Raw genomic sequence first — 19,902 nt, forward strand, 5'->3', positions numbered from 1 at the left:
AACCTAAACTACTGGGGTTTTAGCCAAGGATAAGCTGCCTTCAGGGAGGAAAATATCCTATTTCAGCTCCCCCTAGCCTTGCCAACTCCAGCCCACTCTAGTCATCCCATCTCACCAAAGGGGAGAGGGACTGAGAAGCATGTGGATAACTCACAGTCCAAAGACACAGGCTTACTGAAAGACTGAGACCTAATCATAGGACTATACAATGCTTCTGCTTCCCCAACACCTTACCATCAAATCACTAAAGGCCTGTTTACTGGTGCTTGGTCTTGAGCTTTGTACAAAAAATTACAAGGCACACTAAAAAAAAAAAAAAGGAAACAGTTTGAAGAGCCAGAGACAGCATCAAAACCAGACACAGAAATGGCAGGGATATTGGAATTATTAGACCAGAAATTTTTTTAAAACTCTGGTTAATATGCTAAAGGCTCTAAACACAAATGAAGAATGCCTTTGTTGGACTCATTAGTAGACTAGACATAGCCTAATGAAAAGAATTTTTCAGTATCAGGAAAGACTCTCTAAGCTTGAGAATATGTCAATAGTAACTTCCAAAACTAAAAAGAAAAAAAAAAAAAAGACTAGGAAAAAAGTAACAAAATATTCAAAAACTGTGTAATAACTACAAAAGCTGTAACAAACACTTAATGGGAATACCAGAAGGAAAATAAAGAAAGAAAGGAAAAGAAGAAACATCAGAAGCAATAATGACTGAGAATTTCCCCTAATTAATATCAGATACCAAACCACAGATCCAGGAAGCTCAATGAACACCAAACAGGGTAAATGCTCAAAAAACTACCCATAGGTATGTCATATTCAAACTGTAGAAAATAAAAAACAAAGAAAAAATTTTGAAACAAGAGTGAGGAAAATTCTTTGCCTATAGAGGACCGACCAAAGATAAGAATTATACCCAGCTTCTTCTCAGGAACCATGCAAGCAGTAAAGGAGTAGAGTGAAATATTTAAAGTGCTGAGAGAGATAGAATAAAACGCCAACCAATAATTCTGCATCCTGCAAACTTATTGTCCAGAAAGGAGAAATAAAGACTTTGTTAGACAAACAAAAATTGAGAGTATTTGTTGCAAGTATACCAGCCTTGCAGGAAGTGATGAAAGAGGAGAGAAGCAAAATGATATAGGCCAGAAACTTGGATATACATAGAAAGGAAGAACATTACAGAAGGAATAAGTGAAGGTAAAATAAAAACTTTTATTTTTCTTATTCTCAATTGATCTAAAAGATAACAGTTTATTCAAAATATAGCAACAATGTGTTATTAAGTAATTATAGCTTATGCATAAGTGAAATGTATGACATCAGTGACATAAAGAATGAGAGGAAGGAATTATGAATACTTTAGTATAAAAGACTTGTACTACCTGAGAAGCAGTATAATGGATTTGAAAGTGGACCTGAATTCATTGTAAATGTATATTGCAAACTCTAGGACAATCACTAAAAAAACTAAAAATTGAAGTATAACAGATTTGCTAAAAAAAAAGAGAAAATGAAATCACATAAAATACTCAAAATCACAAAAGGCAGAAAAAGAATAGAAGACAAACATAGGATCAAAGAACAAGGTCTATGAATAGAAAACAGTAACAAATACGATAGATATTAATCCAACTTTATCAAAAAGCACTTTGAAAATCAATAGCCTAATACACAGTTTACAAGACAGAGATTATCAGAGTGGATCAAAAAACATTACCCAACTATATGCTTTCTACAAAAAAAGTCTACTTTAAATATAAAGGCACATATAGATTAAAAGCTAAGGGCTGGAGAAAGATATGCCGTGCTAACACTAAGAACACTGGAGTAGCTATATTCATTTCAAACAGCAGATTTTAGAGCATGAAAAATTATCCAGGATAAAAAGGGGTATTGCATAATGATAAAAGGATTAATTCTCCAAGAAGACATAAATTATTTTATATATGCATCTAGCAAAGGCATCAAAAATATGTGAGTCAAAGATTGATAGAACTGGAAGGAGAAATAGATGACTCCACTATTGTAGTTGAAGATTTCAACATTCTTCTATCAGGAAATCAGTAAGGACACAGTTGGAATCAACAATACCATCAATCAATTGACTATAATGGACATCTATAGACTATTTCATCCAACAACAGCAGAGTACACATTCTCCTCAAACTTAGTGAATACTCACCAAGATAGATCCCATTGTGGCTTATAAAACACACCTTAACAAATTCAAAAGACCAGAAATCATACGGTGTCTGCTGTCAGGCCACAATGGAATTACTATAGACATCAAAAACAGAAAGATAGATGAAAAATCTGAAAATATATGCAGATTAAAGAATACTTTTAAATAATACAGTGGTCAAAAAATAAATATCAACAAATTTTAAAATATTTTGAACTAAATAAAACTGAAAATACAATTTATTAAAATTTGTGAAATGCAGCAAAAACAGTGCTTACAGAGAAATTTATAGCATTAAATTATGTATATGAGAAGATAAGAAAAAGCTAAAATTAATTTAAGCTTCCACTGTAGGAAATAAGAAAAAGGAGAACAAATTAAATCCAAAGTAAGTAAAAAAAAGAAATAATAATAAAGCAGAAATTAGTAAAATTGAAAACAAGAAATCAATAGAGAGCAATGAAACTAAAAGCTGTTTTTTTGAAAAGATCAATAAAATTGACAAGTCTCTAGCCAGATGAACTAAGGAAATGGGAGAGATTACACAAGTAATGATATCAGAAATGAAAGAAAGGACATCACTACAAATGTCATGTTCATTAAGAGGATAATAAAGGAGACCAGCCTGGCCAACATGATGAAACCCCATCTCTACTAAAAATGCAAAAATTAGCCAGGCGTGGTGGTACGTGCCTGTAATCCCAGCTACTCAGGGGCACAGGAAGGAGAAAAGCTTGAACCCGGGAGGCGGAGGTTGCAGGGATCCAAGATCGCACCATCTCACTCCAGCCTGGAGGACAAGAGCGAGACTTCATCTCAATACTTAAAAAAAAAAAAAGAGGATAATAAAGGAATACTCTGAACAAATGATAACCTATGTGAAATGGACTAATTTCTTGAAAGACACAATCTGACAAACTGAAGCCATCATCAAGATTAAGATTTGTATTAAATATGACTCTTAAAAATGTAACACTTTCCTATCATTTTCTCATCACAACCTTTGAAAACTAATTGATTTTAGATTTTTACTTAATTTTAATACTTTGATATAATATCCCTGCAAGTTTTATATGTGGACCGTTTGCAAGGCTCCTCTCAATGTTACTGTACTACAGAACAAGCCTTCCTAAAGCATTGTTCAGATAACGTAAAAAATCTTTACTGATTTGTCATTGTTTTGTTTAGCTAATTCTTAGTTTTGTTTATAGTCAAGGTTTTAATTTTAATACTGTGATTTAATACCTCTGCAATAGTTTCATAAGTGGACTCTGTTTCCAAGGCTTCTCTCAATGTTACTCTACTACAAAAGAAACCTTCCTAAAAGCAGATAATGTCAAAAATCTTTACTGATTTGTTGTTTTGTTTAACTACTTCTTGGTTGTGTTTATAGTTAAGGTTGTAGAGGGGAAATTGTAATAGGATGTCTAGTGAGGCTTTTCCTGTTTACCTGGAATTAGTGACTAGGGCCCATGCCACAATTAACAATAAAATAGCTACATATTTCCATATTCTGATGACATCTGCTAAAAGGTTGCCAAATGTTGGAGTGAGTCCAGACTCTGCATATATTTGCTACAAGCACCTAAAGGACTGGAACCTCGAGGTTAAATAGAGAATTTTTTGCCTTTCCTTATTTCTTGTATCCATCCCCCAAGAAATGACCCAGAGGAAAGACAGGGAAGAGCAACTAAGGAGCAGCAAACTAAGACTTCTTTCCCACTTCTATTGACTCTTTACAGCTACTGATCTAGCCAGTTGGATAAGGATCATGAAAACTTTCAATCAAATAGGAAATTACAGTTTTAAACTGACCTGGATGCTTAGTAATCAAAATTAACCACAGGGTTTTTAAAATTTGTTAAAAATATTATTAAAGTGTTGTTTTCAGTTACCCAAACCAGAAACCTAAAAAGAAAAAGTTCTCCCTTTCTCTTTTGCCTCCTTTAACTAAAGGATCACTAAATTCCTAGGTAATTCTATCATCTAAATAATAATTCTCCTCATTGCTTCCTTTTTTCCATACTGCCACTGACGTAATTTAGGTTCCTGTTATCTCTTACTTGACGTATACTTAGTGATATCCATTCCTCTAGGATCAAAACCCTCTCATTCATCATCCACATTGTCGGATAATCGTTTTAGCATGTAACTCTCATTATTTCACTTCTGCACTGTTCAAAATTCTTTGGTGACTCCCTGTAACCTTTAAACCAAAATCCAAAATTGTTTATCTAGACTATGTCTACCTAGTGATAGGATCCCAACCTATATAGCAGCTCCTGCGCATACTTTACACTTCAACAATACCGTACTTGAATTGTAGTTTTTCCAAACTGTATTCACTCAAGCCCATGGTCTTCTGTGCAATTTTCTGTATTTAGAATGCTCTTTCTTAACATGGGGTAAGCCTATCACTTAAATCTCATCTCAAGTAACTTTTCTTCTCCTTTCCTGACTTCAAGCTGCCCTAGGTTTTCTTTTTGTAGGTTCCTGTAATATTTCCAATATACTGCCATTAAAGAGTAATTATCATAGCATATTATAACTACTAACACATTTGACTCAGCAGTAGGCTGTAAGTTCTTTGAAGAGCAATAACTCTTTTCACTTTCATATTTTCAGTGTCTAGCGTGGTGCCTGATGTGTAGCAGCTGCTGGATGCATGTTTGTTGAATGCATACATAATGGAAGCTAAAATGTTAAACATATTTTCGTATTAATTGGAAAGTGCTATATATTATGATGTTCTTTGATTATTCTTACACAGGTGAAAATGAACAACTAAAAATAAGTGCTGATCTTATAAAAGAGAAGTTGAAGTCTCATGAACAGGTGAGTTTATGTATCATTCTATTCAGTCAAGTCCCTGTGGAGATTTATCTTTTCAAATTAGGGGAAAAAAAGAGGTTTTTAAATTAATAAACACAGCCAAGTATTTGTGGGTGTGGGTGTGTGTGGAGATATGCGTCTATATGCCAAAATCTTTAGTAAATGACAATTGTTTTCAAAGCAATACAAGTTTTAAGAGTTTTATTTTTACAAAATATAATGTACTAACATATAACATGCATAACTTTTTCTTTCTACCAAAAAGAGATGCGGTTATTTTGCTACATATTTTTCAATTATGTTAATAGAGTTTTTACTCTAGTAAACTCTATTTGTTACTACTTGTGAACTTTTTAATTATAATGTAAATGAATCTGTACTCTTTATGATTTGGGTAATCATTACACCATTCAAATACAGGGAGCATTTCATGTGGATCACAAATTATTTATCTCCCAGGAGCCACCATAACCTCTGATACTTTTCCTTGTCTCCTGTAGGAACAGTGCAGTGACAGCAGTTGTAGAACACATGAACAGTGTCTAAAAAGCATAAAAGATGCTAAATAAATGTCAGTTCCCTCTACTCTTTGAGAGGTTCATTATAGTACCTCATCGCTCAAGAGCTAATATGTCAAATTCTAGCAGACAAAAGATCCTCAAAACTCAATTTGAATCTACAGGAGCCTTCAACTTGAAGAATCTTCTCTAAATTCAGTCTGGTTCCTCATCTGAGGACCCTCTGAAGAAACCAGACCAGAACTTCTGGTTAATACTCTACAGTAATAAGTAGCATTCTGGCTATGCTCTTAGAAAATGTAGCTTTTCATCACCAATTTTGAGATGGTTTTTAAGTATTTCTGGAATGAATCCTACCCTTTCTCCCCCTTTCTTGTCCTTTTTCCCTTTATTCTTTCCCAATCCCTTTCATATATTGACTCTAGATCTCAACAATAGATGCTAAAGTCAGATTGTAATTGAGGTGGGGAACCAGGGGGAGAAAATTTTACCACTTTCCTTTCTAAAACTTCAAGCACTAGGATACTGCTTTGTCATATCATAGGAATGTTTGGAGGGGAAGAAATTAAAGAGAAAACACCACAATCCAAGAGTCTGAATTTCTTATGTAGGGATTGTTCAAAGCAAACTATGACAGTGCAGATTTGCTAATTCAAAACCTCTGAACACATCTAAAATTCTCCATTGTTCATGGAGAACAACTCCCCAGGAACAAACTCAGGAGGTACTCCATAGCAGTATTTGTGAGAGTAGAAGGATTTTGCAACTTGTATAGAGAGAATCATTGTTTTATATATCAAGAGTGAAACTAGAGGTTATTCCTTGGAATTTAAAGTTCAGAGAAAGCATATGAAAAGAAGACAATCAATTGTAACCTATTAGGGATTAGTCTCCTTAGAAAAATGAAAAGATTACATTTTTTAGGAATGGCACAGGCTAAAATGGAAGAGAAGATCTAGTGAGATACAGCTTGACTTAACCCAGATAGAATAGTCTTCATGCCTGGAGGCTGGAATGCAAATCCTGGGTCTTACCGAATTACTGCATGCATTCCACTTTACTGGTGACATCTTCCTGTGGCAAAAATCAGTGGAGAACAGAAAGTTGCATAGGTTTGTCTCTTGTGGTTTCTCAGAGCAGGAACAGCTTAGTGCACACAGTTGTCAGTAGTTTATAAAAGCTACTCTGTAGTTGCCCATCTAGAAATCTAGATACATAGAAAATGGCAATTTGTGGGATTGCCCACTGGGTTCACCTGCCCAGTTTTAATCAGAGCCAAGAAGTTGAATACCTTTGTCCATTTCTACAAGTTTTCTGGCAGGATAAGTAGAACAAACAGGAATCCATACTAAATCTCTTGAACTGAGATAATATGGAGGAATGTATGTCTATTTTTAATAGTAGGCATATAAGCCAGTGTGTCTTGACCTGTTTAAAATTTTTTAACCTCCTTAATACAGTGAAATATCTATTAAAAGCTATGAATCCTCACTGAGAAAAATGCACACACACACAGATAAATACGTGTATAATTTTACATTAAATTTTGGAAGTTGATCAAAAGCCTAATCAGGAGGTCCAGGTTAAGAGTTCTGACCTAAGTAATTCTTATTGGCACTCCCATTCATTCAAGAAATATATATCAAGATATATGTGTGTGTGTGTATATATATACATGTATTTGCACACAATGAGTTGGGAATACAATGGTGAGCCCCAGCTTTTAGGTATTACAGGCTTTTATTGATCTCTTGCCTTCATTATTGTCTTTTTACTACTATCATACTTAACTTTTATTCTTCCTACTTTCCTTTTCGCTTGCCTACATTTTAGGCCTCTGAATAATTTCTTCATGTAGGACCATACCCCTGGTAAAGTTGTAAAATTTATCTTCACAATTGTAGTAAAATAACTGTCTTCCATCACCACTCTCAATGCTCCTCTCCCTGTTCTTAGCATAATAAATCACCCCTATCCTTCAACAACCTCAGAAGCTAATCTCAGGCAGCTGTCAAGCACTTTGCAAATCCCAAATTCATCTTTCTCTGTATGCCTCCTCATAAAACATACCCTTACCACGGGTAATGCCTAATCTTGCTTTGGGAATTAGGAATATTTATATAATTTTTGGAAACAGAAGTTCAGCCTGCATTCAAAGAGACTCATCTTACATTATAGTAAGCTTGCTACCTATTGAACAGTGCCTTTCATTGGCTCTAATGTGTAGTTTTGGCTTATATTGAACATGCCTTAATTCTGTAGTGGCATTTATTCATAAAATTAAATATTTTGAACATACTTAATATTCTAAACCCTGGTGATGAGTATCCAGAAAGCAAAGACACAAAAGACATTGTTTCTGTATTATCTTTATCTTATCTCCTTGGATCAGAAATTGGTATTTCTTATGGAATTCATGAAGCAGAGAGTAGAGTGGTGGTTAGGCTGTGGTGGAGGGGGCAATTGGGGAAATGTTGATGAAAGGATAAAAATTTTAGTTGGGAAGGAGGAATAGACTCAGGAGAGCTATTGTACAATTTGGTGATTGTTATCAATAACAATGTATCATATACTTCAAAATTGCTAAGAGAGTAGTGTTTTAATGTTCTCACCACAAAAAAGTGATAAATATGTAAGGTATTTAACATATATTTAACATATCCATAATATGGATATGTTAATTGACTTGAGTTAGACATTCCACAATGTATACATATATTAAAACATCATGTTGAAGAGGGAGCAAGATGGCCGAATAGGAACAGCTCCAGTCGCCAACTCTCAGCGCGAGCGACACAGACCGGTGATTTCTGCATTTTCAACTGAGGTACTGGGGTCATCTCACTAGGGAGTGCCGGACAATCGGTGCTGGTCAGCTGCTGCAGCCTGACCAGCAAGAGCTGAAGCAGGGCGAGGCATCGCCTCACCTGGAAGCGCAAGGGGGAAGGAAATCTGTTTTCCTAGCCAGGGGAACTGAGACACACAACACCTGGAAAATCGGGTAACTCCCACCCCAATACTGCGATTTAAGGAAACAGGCACACCAGGAGAATATATCCCACACCTGGCCGGGAGGGTCCCATGCCCACGGAGCCTCCCTCACTGCTAACACAGCAGTCGGCAGCGATCTATCCGCAAGGCAGCAGCGAGGCTGGGGGAGGGGCGCCCGCCATTGCTGAGGCTTAAGTAGGTAAACAAAGCCGCTGGGAAGCTCGAACTGGGTGGAGCTCACAGCAGCTCAAGGAAGCCTGCCTGTCTCTGTAGACTCCACCTCTGGGGACAGCGCACAGCTGCAGTCCAATAGGGGAAGCAGCGGGGGCCGGTGCAGATGCGAACGACTCTGTCTGACAACTTTGGGGAGAGCCGTGGATCTCCCAACGCGGAGGTTGAGATCTGAGAACGGACAGACAGCCTGCTCAGGTGGGTCCCTGACCCCTGAGTAGCCTAGCTGGGAGACATCCCCCACTAGGGGCAGTCTGACACCCCACACCTCACAGGGTGGAGTCACCCCTGAGAGGAAACTTCGAAAGGAAGAATCAGACAGGTACACTCGCTGTTCAGCAATATTCTATCTTTGGCAAACTCTGCTGCTGATACCCAGGAAAACAGGGTCGGGAGTGGACCTCAAGCAATCTCCAATAGACCAACAGACAGTCCTTCTGACTGTCAGATGGAAAACTATCAAACAGGAAGGACACCTATACCAAAACCCCATCAGTACGTCACCATCATCAAAGACCAGAGACAGATAAAACCACAAAGATGGGGAAGAAGCAGGGCAGAAAAGCTGGAAATTCAAAAAATAAGAGCGCATCTCCCCCTGCAAAGGAGCGCAGCCCATCGCCAGCAACGGATCAAAGCGGGTCAGAGAATGACTTTGACGAGATGAGAGAAGAAGGCTTCAGTCCATCAAACTTCTCAGAGCTAAAGGAGGAATTACGTACCCAGCGCAAAGAAACTAAAAATCTTGAAAAAAAAGTGGAAGAATTGACAGCTAGACTCATTAATGCAGAGAAGATCATAAACGAAATGACAGAGATGAAAACCATGACACGAGAAATACGTGACAAATGCACAAGCTTCAGTAACCGACTCGATCAACTGGAAGAAAGAGTACCAGCGATTGAGGATCAAATGAATGAAATGAAGCGAGAAGAGAACCAAAAGAAAAAAGAAGAAAAAGAAATGAACAAAGCCTGCAAGAAGTATGGGATTATGTAAAAAGACCAAATCTACGTCTGATTGGGGTGCCTGAAAGTGAGGGGGAAAATGGAACCAAGTTGGAAAACACTCTTCAGGATATCATCCAGGAGAAGGTCCCCAACCTAGTAGGGCAGGCCAACATTCAAATTCAGGAAATACAGAGAACGCCACAAAGATACTCCTCCAGAAGAGCAACTCCAAGACACATAATTGCCAGATTCACCAAAGTTGAAATGAAGGAAAAAATCTTAAGGGCAGCCAGAGAGAAAGGTCGGGTTACACACAAAGGGAAGCCCATCAGACTAACAGTAGATCTCTCGGCAGAAACTCTACAAGCCAGAAGAGAGTGGGGGCCAATATTCAACGTTCTTAAAGAAAAGAATTTTAAACCCAGATTTTCATATCCAGCCAAACTAAGTTTTATCAGTGAAGGAGAAATAAAATCCTTTACAGATAAGCAAATGCTTAGAGATTTTGTCACCACCAGGCCTGCCTTACAAGAGACACTGAAGGAAGCCCTAAACATGGAAAGGAACAACCGGTACCAACCATTGCAAAAACATGCCAAAATGTAAAGACCATCGAGGCTCGGAAGAAACTGCATCAACTAACGAGCAAAATAAACAGTTAATATCATAATGACAGGATCAAGTTCACACATAACAATATTAACCTTAAATGTTAATGGACTAAATGGTCCAATTAAAAGACACAGACTGGCAAACTGGATAAAGAGTCAAGACCCATCAGTCTGCTGTATTCAGGAGACCCATCTCACATGCAGAGACATACATAGGCTCAAAATAAAGGGATGGAGGAAGATCTACCAAGCAAATGGAGAACAAAAAAAAGCAGGGGTTGCAATCCTAGTCTCTGATAAAACAGACTTTAAACCATCAAAGATCAAAAGAGACAAAGAAGGCCATTACATAATGGTAAAGGGATCAATTCTACAGGAAGAGCTAACTATCCGAAATATCTATGCACCCAATACAGGAACACCCAGATTCATAAAGCAAGTCCTTAGAGACTTACAAAGAGACTTAGACTCCCATACAATAATAATGGGAGACTTCAACACTCCACTGTCAACATTAGACAGATCAACGAGACAGAAAGTTAACAAGGATATCCAGGAATTGAACTCATCTCTGCACCAAGTGGACCTAATAGACATCTATAGAACTCTCCACCCCAAATCAACAGAATATACATTCTTCTCAGCACCACATCACACTTATTCCAAAATTGACCACATAATTGGAAGTAAAGCACTCCTCAGCAAATGTACAAGAACAGAAATTATAACAAACTGTCTCTCAGACCACAGTGCAATCAAACTAGAACTCAGGACTAAGAAACTCAATCCAAACCGCTCAACTACATGGAAACTAAACAACCTGCTCCTGAATGACTACTGGGTACATAACGAAATGAAAGCAGAAATAAAGATGTTCTTTGAAACCAATGAGAACAAAGATACAACATACCAGAATCTCTGGGACACATTTAAAGCAGTGTGTAGAGGGAAATTTATAGCACAAATGCCCACAAGAGAAAGCAGGAAAGATCTAAAATGGACACTCTAACATCACAATTAAAAGAACTAGAGAGGCAAGAGCAAACACATTCAAAAGCTAGCAGAAGGCAAGAAATAACTAAGATCAGAGCAGAACTGAAGGAGATAGAGACACAAAAAACCTTCAAAAAATCAATGAATCCAGGAGTTGGTTTTTTGAAACGATCAACAAAATTGACAGACCGCTAGCAAGACTAATAAAGAAGAAAAGAGAGAGGAATCAAATAGATGCAATAAAAAATGATAAAGGGGATATCACCACCGACCCCACAGAAATACAAACAACCATCAGAGAATACTATAATGCCTCTACGCAAATCAACTAGAAAATCTAGAAGAAATGGATAATTTCCTGGACACTTACACTCTCCCAAGACTAAACCAAGAAGAAGTTGAATCCTGAATAGACCAATAGCAGGCTCTGAAATTGAGGCAACAATTAATAGCCTACCCACCAAAAAAAGTCCAGGACCAGATGGATTCACAGCTGAATTCTACCAGAGGTACAAGGAGGAGCTGGTACCATTCCTTCTGAAACTATTCCAATCAATAGAAAAAGAGGGAATCCTCCCTAACTCATTTTAGGAGGCCAACATCATCCTGATACCAAAGCCTGGCAGAGACACAACAAAAAAAGAGAATTTTAGACCAATATCCCTGATGAACATCGATGCAAAAATTCTCAATAAAATACTGGCAAACCAGATTCAGCAGCACATCAAAAAGCTTATCCACCATGATCAAGTGGGCTTCATCCCTGGGATGCAAGGCTCGTTCAACATTCGCAAATCAATAAACATAATCCAGCATATAAACAGAACCAAAGACAAGAACCACATGATTATCTCAATAGATGCAGAAAAGGCTTTTGACAAAATTCAACAGCCCTTCATGCTAAAAACGCTCAATAAATTCAGTATTGATGGAACGTACCTCAAAATAATAAGAGCTATTTATCACAAACCCACAGCTAATATCATACTGAATGGGCAAAAACTGGAAAAATTCCCTTTGAAAACTGGCACAAGACAGGGATGCCCTCTCTCACCACTCCTATTCAACATAGTTTTGGAAGTTCTGGCTAGGGCAATCAGGCAAGGGAAAGAAATCAAGCGTATCCAGTTAGGAAAAGAAGAAGTCAAATTGTCCCTGTTTGCAGATGACATGATTGTATATTTAGAAAACCCCATCATCTCAGCCCAAAATCTCCTTAAGCTGATAAGGAACTTCAGCAAAGTCTCAGGATACAAAATTAATGTGCAAAAATCACAAGCATTCTTATACACCAGTAACAGACAAGCAGAGAGCCAAATCAGGAATGAACTTCCATTCACAATTGCTTCAAAGAGAATAAAATACCTAGGAATCCAGCTTACAAGGGATGTAAAGGACCTCTTCAAGGAGAACTACAAACCACTGCTCAGTGAAATCAAAGAGGACACAAACAAATGGAAGAACATACCATGCTCATGGATAGGAAGAATCAATATCGTGAAAATGGCCATACTGCCCAAGGTTATTTATAGATTCAATGCCATCCCCATCAAGCTACCAATGACTTTCTTCACAGAATTGGAAAAAACGGCTTTAAAGTTCATATGGAACCAAAAAAGAGCCCGCATTGCCAAGACAATCCTAAGTCAAAAGGACAAAGCTGGAGGCGTCACACTACCTGACTTCAAACTATACTACAAGGCTACAGTAACCAAAACAGCATGGTACTGGTACCAAAACAGAGATATAGACCAATGGAACAGAACAGAGTCCTCAGAAATAATACCACACATCTACAGCCATCTGATCTTTGACAAACCTGAGAGAAACAAGAAATGGGGAAAGGATTCCCTATTCAATAAATGGTGCTGGGAAAATTGGCTAGCCATAAGTAGAAAGCTGAAACTGGATCCTTTCCTTACCCCTTATACGAAGATTAATTCAAGATGGATTAGAGACTTAAATGTTAGACCTAATACCATCAAAACCCTAGAAGAAAACCTAGGTAGTACCATTCAGGACATAGGCATGGGCAAGGACTTCATGTCTAAAACACCAAAAGCAACGGCAGCAAAAGCCAAAATTGACAAATGGGATCTAATTAAACTAAAGAGCTTTTGCACAGCAAAAGAAACTACCATCAGAGTGAACAGGCAACCTACAGAATGGGAGAAAATTTTTGCAATCTACTCATCTGACAAAGGGCTAATATCCAGAATCTACAAAGAACTCAAACAAATATACAAAATAAAAAAAAAACAACCCCATCAAAAAGTGGGGAAAGGATATGAACAGACATTTCTCAAAAGAAGACATGCATACAGCCAACAGACACATGAAAAAATGCTCATCATCACTCGCCATCAGAGAAATGCAAATCAAAACCACAATGAGATACCATCTCACACCAGTTAGAATGGCAATCATTAAAAAGTCAGGAAACAACAGGTGTTGAAGAGGATGTGGAGAAATAGGAACACTTTTACACTGTTGGTGGGATTGTAAACTAGTTCAACCATTATGGAAAACAGTATGGCAATTCCTTAAGGATCTAGAACTAGATGTACCATATGACCCCGCCATCCCACTACTGGGTATATACCCAAAGGATTATAAATTATTCTACTACAAAGACACATGCACACATATGTTTATTGCAGCACTATTCACAATAGCAAAGACTTGGAATCAACCCAAATGTCCATCTGTGACAGACTGGATTAAGAAAATGTGGCACATATACACCATGGAATACTATGCAGCCATAAAAAAGGATGAGTTTGCGTCCTTTGTAGGGACATGGATGCAGCTGGAAACCATCATTCTTAGCAGACTATCACAAGAAGAGAAAACCAAACACTGCGTGTTCTCACTCATAGGTGGGAACTGAACAATGAGATCACTTGGACTCGGGAAGGGGAACATCACACACTGGGGCCTATCATGGGGAGGGGGGAGGAGGGAGGGATTGCATTGGGGAGTATACATGATATACATGATGAATTGATGGGAAAAAAAAAAAAACAAATAGGAATCAGAAATGGTAAATTAAAAGGTTAATGTGACAAACACCATAAATACATAGTTGCTCACCTTTCATCTCTTAGCTTCTTTACAAGGCCCAAGAGTATGTACAGTAATAATCATAATAAAGTATTCTTGGGTTTGTAACAAAAAAAAATCATGTTGTACATCATAAATATAATTTTTAATTTTCAAATTAAAATTTTAATTTTTTTTTGAGACGGAGTCTCGCTCTGTCGCCCAGGCTGGAGTGCAGTGGTGCCATCTTGGCTCACTGCAAACTCCAGGGCCTCCCAGGTTCACGCCATTCTCCTGCCTCAGCCTCCCAAGTAGCAGGGACTACAGGTGCCCACCACCATGCCTGGCTAATATTTTTTGGATTTTTATTAGAGACGGGGTTTCACCGTGTTAGCCAGGATGGTCTCAATCTCCTGACCTCGTGATCCGCCTGCCTCAGCCTCCCGAAGTGCTGGGATTACAGGTGTGAGCCACTGCGCCCAGCCAAAAATGTAAATTTAAATTGAAAAATAAACACTTTATACCTATAAAAAATAAAATAAAATGGGCCTATCTCAAAGCTGATTATTCAAACAATGAACAATATTTTTCCTTGTAGATATGATATCTTTTAATTATTAGAAAGGTGAAATTGTTCACTTATATTACATTTATAGTACCTTTTTTAAAAGTAATATAAGTGGAGAATTTTTAAAGTATTTAAAAAGTAATATGAATCGAGAATTTCACCTTTCTAGGAATCAAAAGTTATATGCACATATTTACATTTTAAAAATTAATATATATTTTAATCCTTAGGAATATAAGAATAATATTGCCAAACTTGTAAGTGAAATGAAAATCAAAGAGGAGGGATATAAGACAGAAATAAGCAAACTTTATCAGGACATGCAGAAAAAAGGTAAGTTTAAAATAAACTTGCTTTTGTGTTATAGATTCAAGGGATATAATGTGCAGGTTTGTTGCATGAGTATATTGTGTAATGCTGGTGTTTGGGCTTCTAGTGAACTCATCAATTATATAGTGAACATAACTCATGGTAGGTCATTTTTCAACCCTCACCCCTCCCACCCTCCCTTCTTTTGGAGTTCCCAGTGTCTGTGGTTTCTATCTTTATGTCCATGAGTATCCATTGTTTCGCTCCCACTTATAAGTGAGTACATGCAGTATTTGACTTTCTGTTTCTGAGTTATTTCACTTAGAATGATGCCCTCCAGCTCCAACCATGTTGGCAAATAATTCAGTTTTATTCTTTGTTATGACTGCATAGTATTTCATGGTGTATATATACCACATTTTCTTTATCCAGTCCATCATTGATGTGCACTTAGGTTAATTCCATGACTTTGCTATTGCAAATAGAACTGTGATAAACATGCAAGTACAAGTATCTTTTTGATAAAACAATTTATTTTCCTTTGGATAGATACCCAATAGTAGGATTACTGGGTTGAACAGTAATTCTATTTTTAGTTAATTGAGAAATCTTTGTAATGTTTTCCATAGGGGCGAAACTAATTTACATTCCCATTAACAGTGCATTGTTGTTCCCTTTACTCCACATCTCTGACAACATCTGTTATTTTTTTGACTTTTTAGTAATAGTCATTTTGACTGGTTTGAGAAGGTATCTCATTGTGGTTTTAACTTGCATTTATCTGATAATTAGTAATGTTGAACATTTTTTCATATGCTTGTCAGCTGTATGTCTTCTTTTGAGAAGTGTCTGTTCAAGTCCTTTGCCCACTTTGTAATGGGGTTGTTTTTGTCTTGTTGATTTGTTTAACTTCTTTGTAGATTCTGGATATTAGTCCTTTGGTGGATACATGGCTTGCAGTTATTTTCTCCTATTCTGTAGGTTGTTTGTTTATGCTGTTGTTTCTTTTGCTCTACAGAAACTCTTGAAATCTGATTTGTCTATTTTTGGTTTTGATAAATTATTTGCCTAGACCAATGTCCAGAAGAGTTTTTCTTATGTTTTCTTTTAGGATTTTAATAGTTTAAGGTCTTACACTTAAGTCTTTAATCAATCTTGAGTTAATTTTTGCTTATGGTAAGGGATGGAGGTCCAGTTTAATTCTTTTTCATATGGCTAACCAGTTTTCCCAGCACCATTTGTTTTAATAAATAGGGAATCTTTTCCCCATTGTTTATTTTTGTAGAATTTTTGAACATTAGTTTGTTGCAGGTGTGTGGCTTTATTTCTGGGTTCTTTATTCTGTTTTACAGATCTACGTTTCCATTTTTGTACGAGTACCATGCTGTTTTGGCTATTATAGCCTTGTAGAATAGTTTGAAGTAGGGTAATGTGATGCCTCCAGCTTTGTTCTTTTTGCTTAGAATTACTTTGGCTATTCAGGCTCTGTTTTGGTTCCATATAAATTTTAAAACTGCTTTTTCGAATTATGTGAAAACTACATTGTTAATTTGATAGGAATTGAGTATGTAGATTGCTTTGGGTAGTATAGTCATTTTGATGATAATGATTCTTCCTATCCATGAGCATGGAATGCTTTTTCATTTGTTTGTGTCATCTATGATTTATATTATCAAAGTGTTTTGTTCTCCTTGTAGAGGTTTTTCACCTTCTTTATTAAATGTATTTCCAGATAATTTTGTGTGTGTATGGTAATTCTTAATGGGATTGAGTTCTTGATTTGGTTCTCAGTTTGAGTGTTGTTGGTTTATGAGAATGCCACTGATTTTGATGCATTCATTTTGTATCCTGAAACTTTACTGAAGTCATTTGTTAGGTCTAGGAGGAATATTTAGGGTTTTCTAGGTGTAGAATCTTTTAGATGAATCTTTAGGGTTTTCTAGATGTAGAATCATTTAATCAGCAAACAGATATAATTGGACTTCCCCTTTTCCAATTTGGATGGCTACTATTTATTTCTTTTCCCTGATTGCTCTAACTACAGACTTTCAGTACTATGTTGAATAGGGGTGGTGACAATGGATATCTTTGTTTTGTTCCAGTTCTTAGGGGACATGCTTTCAACTTTTCCCCATTCAGTATGATGTTGGCTGTGGGTTTGTCATGTATGGCTCTTGTTATTTTGAGGTATGTTCCCTCAGTGCCTATTTTTTAGGGTTTTTATTATAAAGGGTGTTGGATTTTACCAAATGCTTTTTCTGCATATACTGAAACGATCATATAGTTTTTGTTTTTAATTCTGTTTGTGTAACAAATCACATTTATTGACTTGTGTATATTGAGGCATCCTCGTACCCCTGAAATAAGGCCATTTGATCCTGATGAATTATCCTTTTGATGTGTTACTGGATTTTCTGTTTGCTAGTGTTTTGTTGGGGGTTTCTGAATCTATTTTTATCAGGGATATTGGCCTGTTGTTTTATTTTTTATTGGGGGGTCCTTGTCAGATTTTGGTATCAGCATGATACTGGTTTCATAGCATGAGTTAGAGAGGCCTCCCTCCTCCCCAGTTTTTTGGAATAGTTTTAGTAATATTGGTACCAACTCTTCTTTGTACATCTGGTAGAATTTGGTTGGCCTGTAAATACTCTGGTCCTGGGATTTTGTTCTTGTAGTTGTTGGTATATTTTTTATTATTTATTCAGTTTTATAGCACATTAATGGCCCGTTCAGAATTTCAGTTTCTTCCTGGTTCAATCTCTGGAGGTTGTATGTTTCCAGGAATTTTTTCATTTGCTTTAGATTTTCTAGTTTGTGCACATAGAAATGTTCATAGTAGTGTGAAGATCTTTTGTCTTTCTGTGGTATTAGTTGTAATGTCAACTTTATCATTTCTGATTGTACTTATCTGGAAACTTCTGTTTCTCTCTGTTTTCTTCGGTTAATCTAGCAAGTGATCTATCACTTTTGTTTGTCCTTTCAAAAAAAAACCCAGTTTTTGTCTCATTGATCCTTTGTATGGTTTTTTGGAGTTTTGTTTTTGTCTCATTTTCATTTAGTTCTGCTCAGATCTTTGTTATTTCTTTTCTTCTGCTACCTTTGAGTTTGGTTTGGTCTTGTTTTTCTAGTTCATTTAGAAACAACATGTCAAACCTAACAACATTAGGTTGTTAACGTTACATCTATCTTCTTCAGGTAGGCATTTAGTGCTATAAACTTTCCTCCTAATACTGCTTTTTCTGTATCCTAGAGGTTTTGATATGTTATGACTGCATTTTCTTTTGTTTCAAAATAAGTTTTTAATTCCGTTTTTTTGTTATTGTCTTTTACCCAAGAGTCAACCAGGAGCAAGGTTTTTGGTTTCCATATATTTGTGTGGTTTTGCAAGTTCCTTTTGGTATGGATTTCTAATTTTATTCCATTATGATCCATAGATACATTTGATATAATTTTATTAAAAAATTATTGAGACTTGTCTTATGATCAAGCATATGGTCAATTTTAGAGAATGTTGTACGCACAGATGAGAAAAAATGTATATTCTGCAGTTGTTGAGTGGAGTGTTCTGTAGATGTCTATTAGGTTCATTTGGTCAAAAGTCCAATTTAAGTCCAGAGTTTATTATTTTTCAGCCTCCATGGTCCAGTAGACTAGTCTCCAGGCTTTTAAATTATTCCTTCTGCTTGGTCTAGTCTGTTGCTAAAACTCTCAACTGTATTTTAAAATTCCTTTAGTGAATTTTTTAATTCCAGAAGTTTTTGTTTTGTTTTGCTTTTTAAAATGTAGCTACCTCCTCTTTCATACCCTGAATCGTTTTCCTGGTTTCTCTGTGTTGGTTTTCAACTTACTCTTGGATCTCTTTGAGTTTCCTTGCAATCCATATTTTGAATTCCTTATCTGTCAATGGGGCATTGATAACTCCACTACTATTGTATAGCTGTCTATCTATTTTCTTAGGTTTAGTAATATTCTTTTTATAAATCTAGGTGCTCCAGTGTTGGGCACAGTTAAATCTGCTTGTTAAATCTTCTTGTTGAATTGAAGCCTTTATCGTTATATAATAGTAGTTACATAATTACATCTTGCTGAATTGAAGCCTTTATCATTATATAATACCCTTCTTTGTCTTTTTTCACTGTTGTTGGTTTAAAGTGTTTTAATTGATATAAGAATATCAACCCCTGTTCTTTTTCATTTTCTATTTGCATGGTAGATCTTTTGTCACCCCTTTACTTTGAACCTATGGTGCTATTACACATAGGATGGGTCTCTTGAAGTCAGTAGATGGTTTAGTCTTGTTTTATTAACCCCCAATTTGCCAATCTGTGTATTTTAAGTGGAATATTTAGGCTGTTTATGATTAATATTTATATGTGAGGTTTTGTTCCCATTAGACTGTTGTTAGTGAGCTTTATAGTCTCAGTTGTCTAATTGCTTTATAGGATCTGTGAACTTTGTACTTATGTGTGCTTTTATGGTAGCAAGTATTGTCCTTTTGTTTCCATGTTTAAAACTCCTTTGAGCATTTCTTGTAGGTCTGGTCTGGTGATGATGAATTCCTTTAGCACTTGGCAGTTTTTAAAAAATGCAATGAGTTACTTTGGGTCCTCTGTGAAACAGATGCCAAGACAGGATTAGACATTTGAGAAGTTTATTGGGAAAAAAAATT

General features: G+C 36.5%; 1 protein-coding gene across 1 annotated transcript in view; it reads left to right on the forward strand.

Moving 5' to 3' along the window:
* Positions 1-19,902, forward strand: part of CCDC152 (coiled-coil domain containing 152) — a 55,327-nt gene that overhangs the window by 25,215 nt on the left and 10,210 nt on the right. The window contains exons 5-6 of the mRNA XM_033179469.1: positions 4,959-5,023; positions 15,155-15,257. Of these exons, the coding sequence (XP_033035360.1) occupies positions 4,959-5,023; positions 15,155-15,257 (168 nt within the window). The remainder of the gene's footprint in view (positions 1-4,958; positions 5,024-15,154; positions 15,258-19,902) is intronic.

The sequence above is a fragment of the Trachypithecus francoisi genome, unplaced genomic scaffold, assembly GCF_009764315.1.
Source record: "Trachypithecus francoisi isolate TF-2019V2 unplaced genomic scaffold, Tfra_2.0 Lachesis_group2, whole genome shotgun sequence".
In the NCBI taxonomy this organism is placed as follows: domain Eukaryota; kingdom Metazoa; phylum Chordata; class Mammalia; order Primates; family Cercopithecidae; genus Trachypithecus; species Trachypithecus francoisi.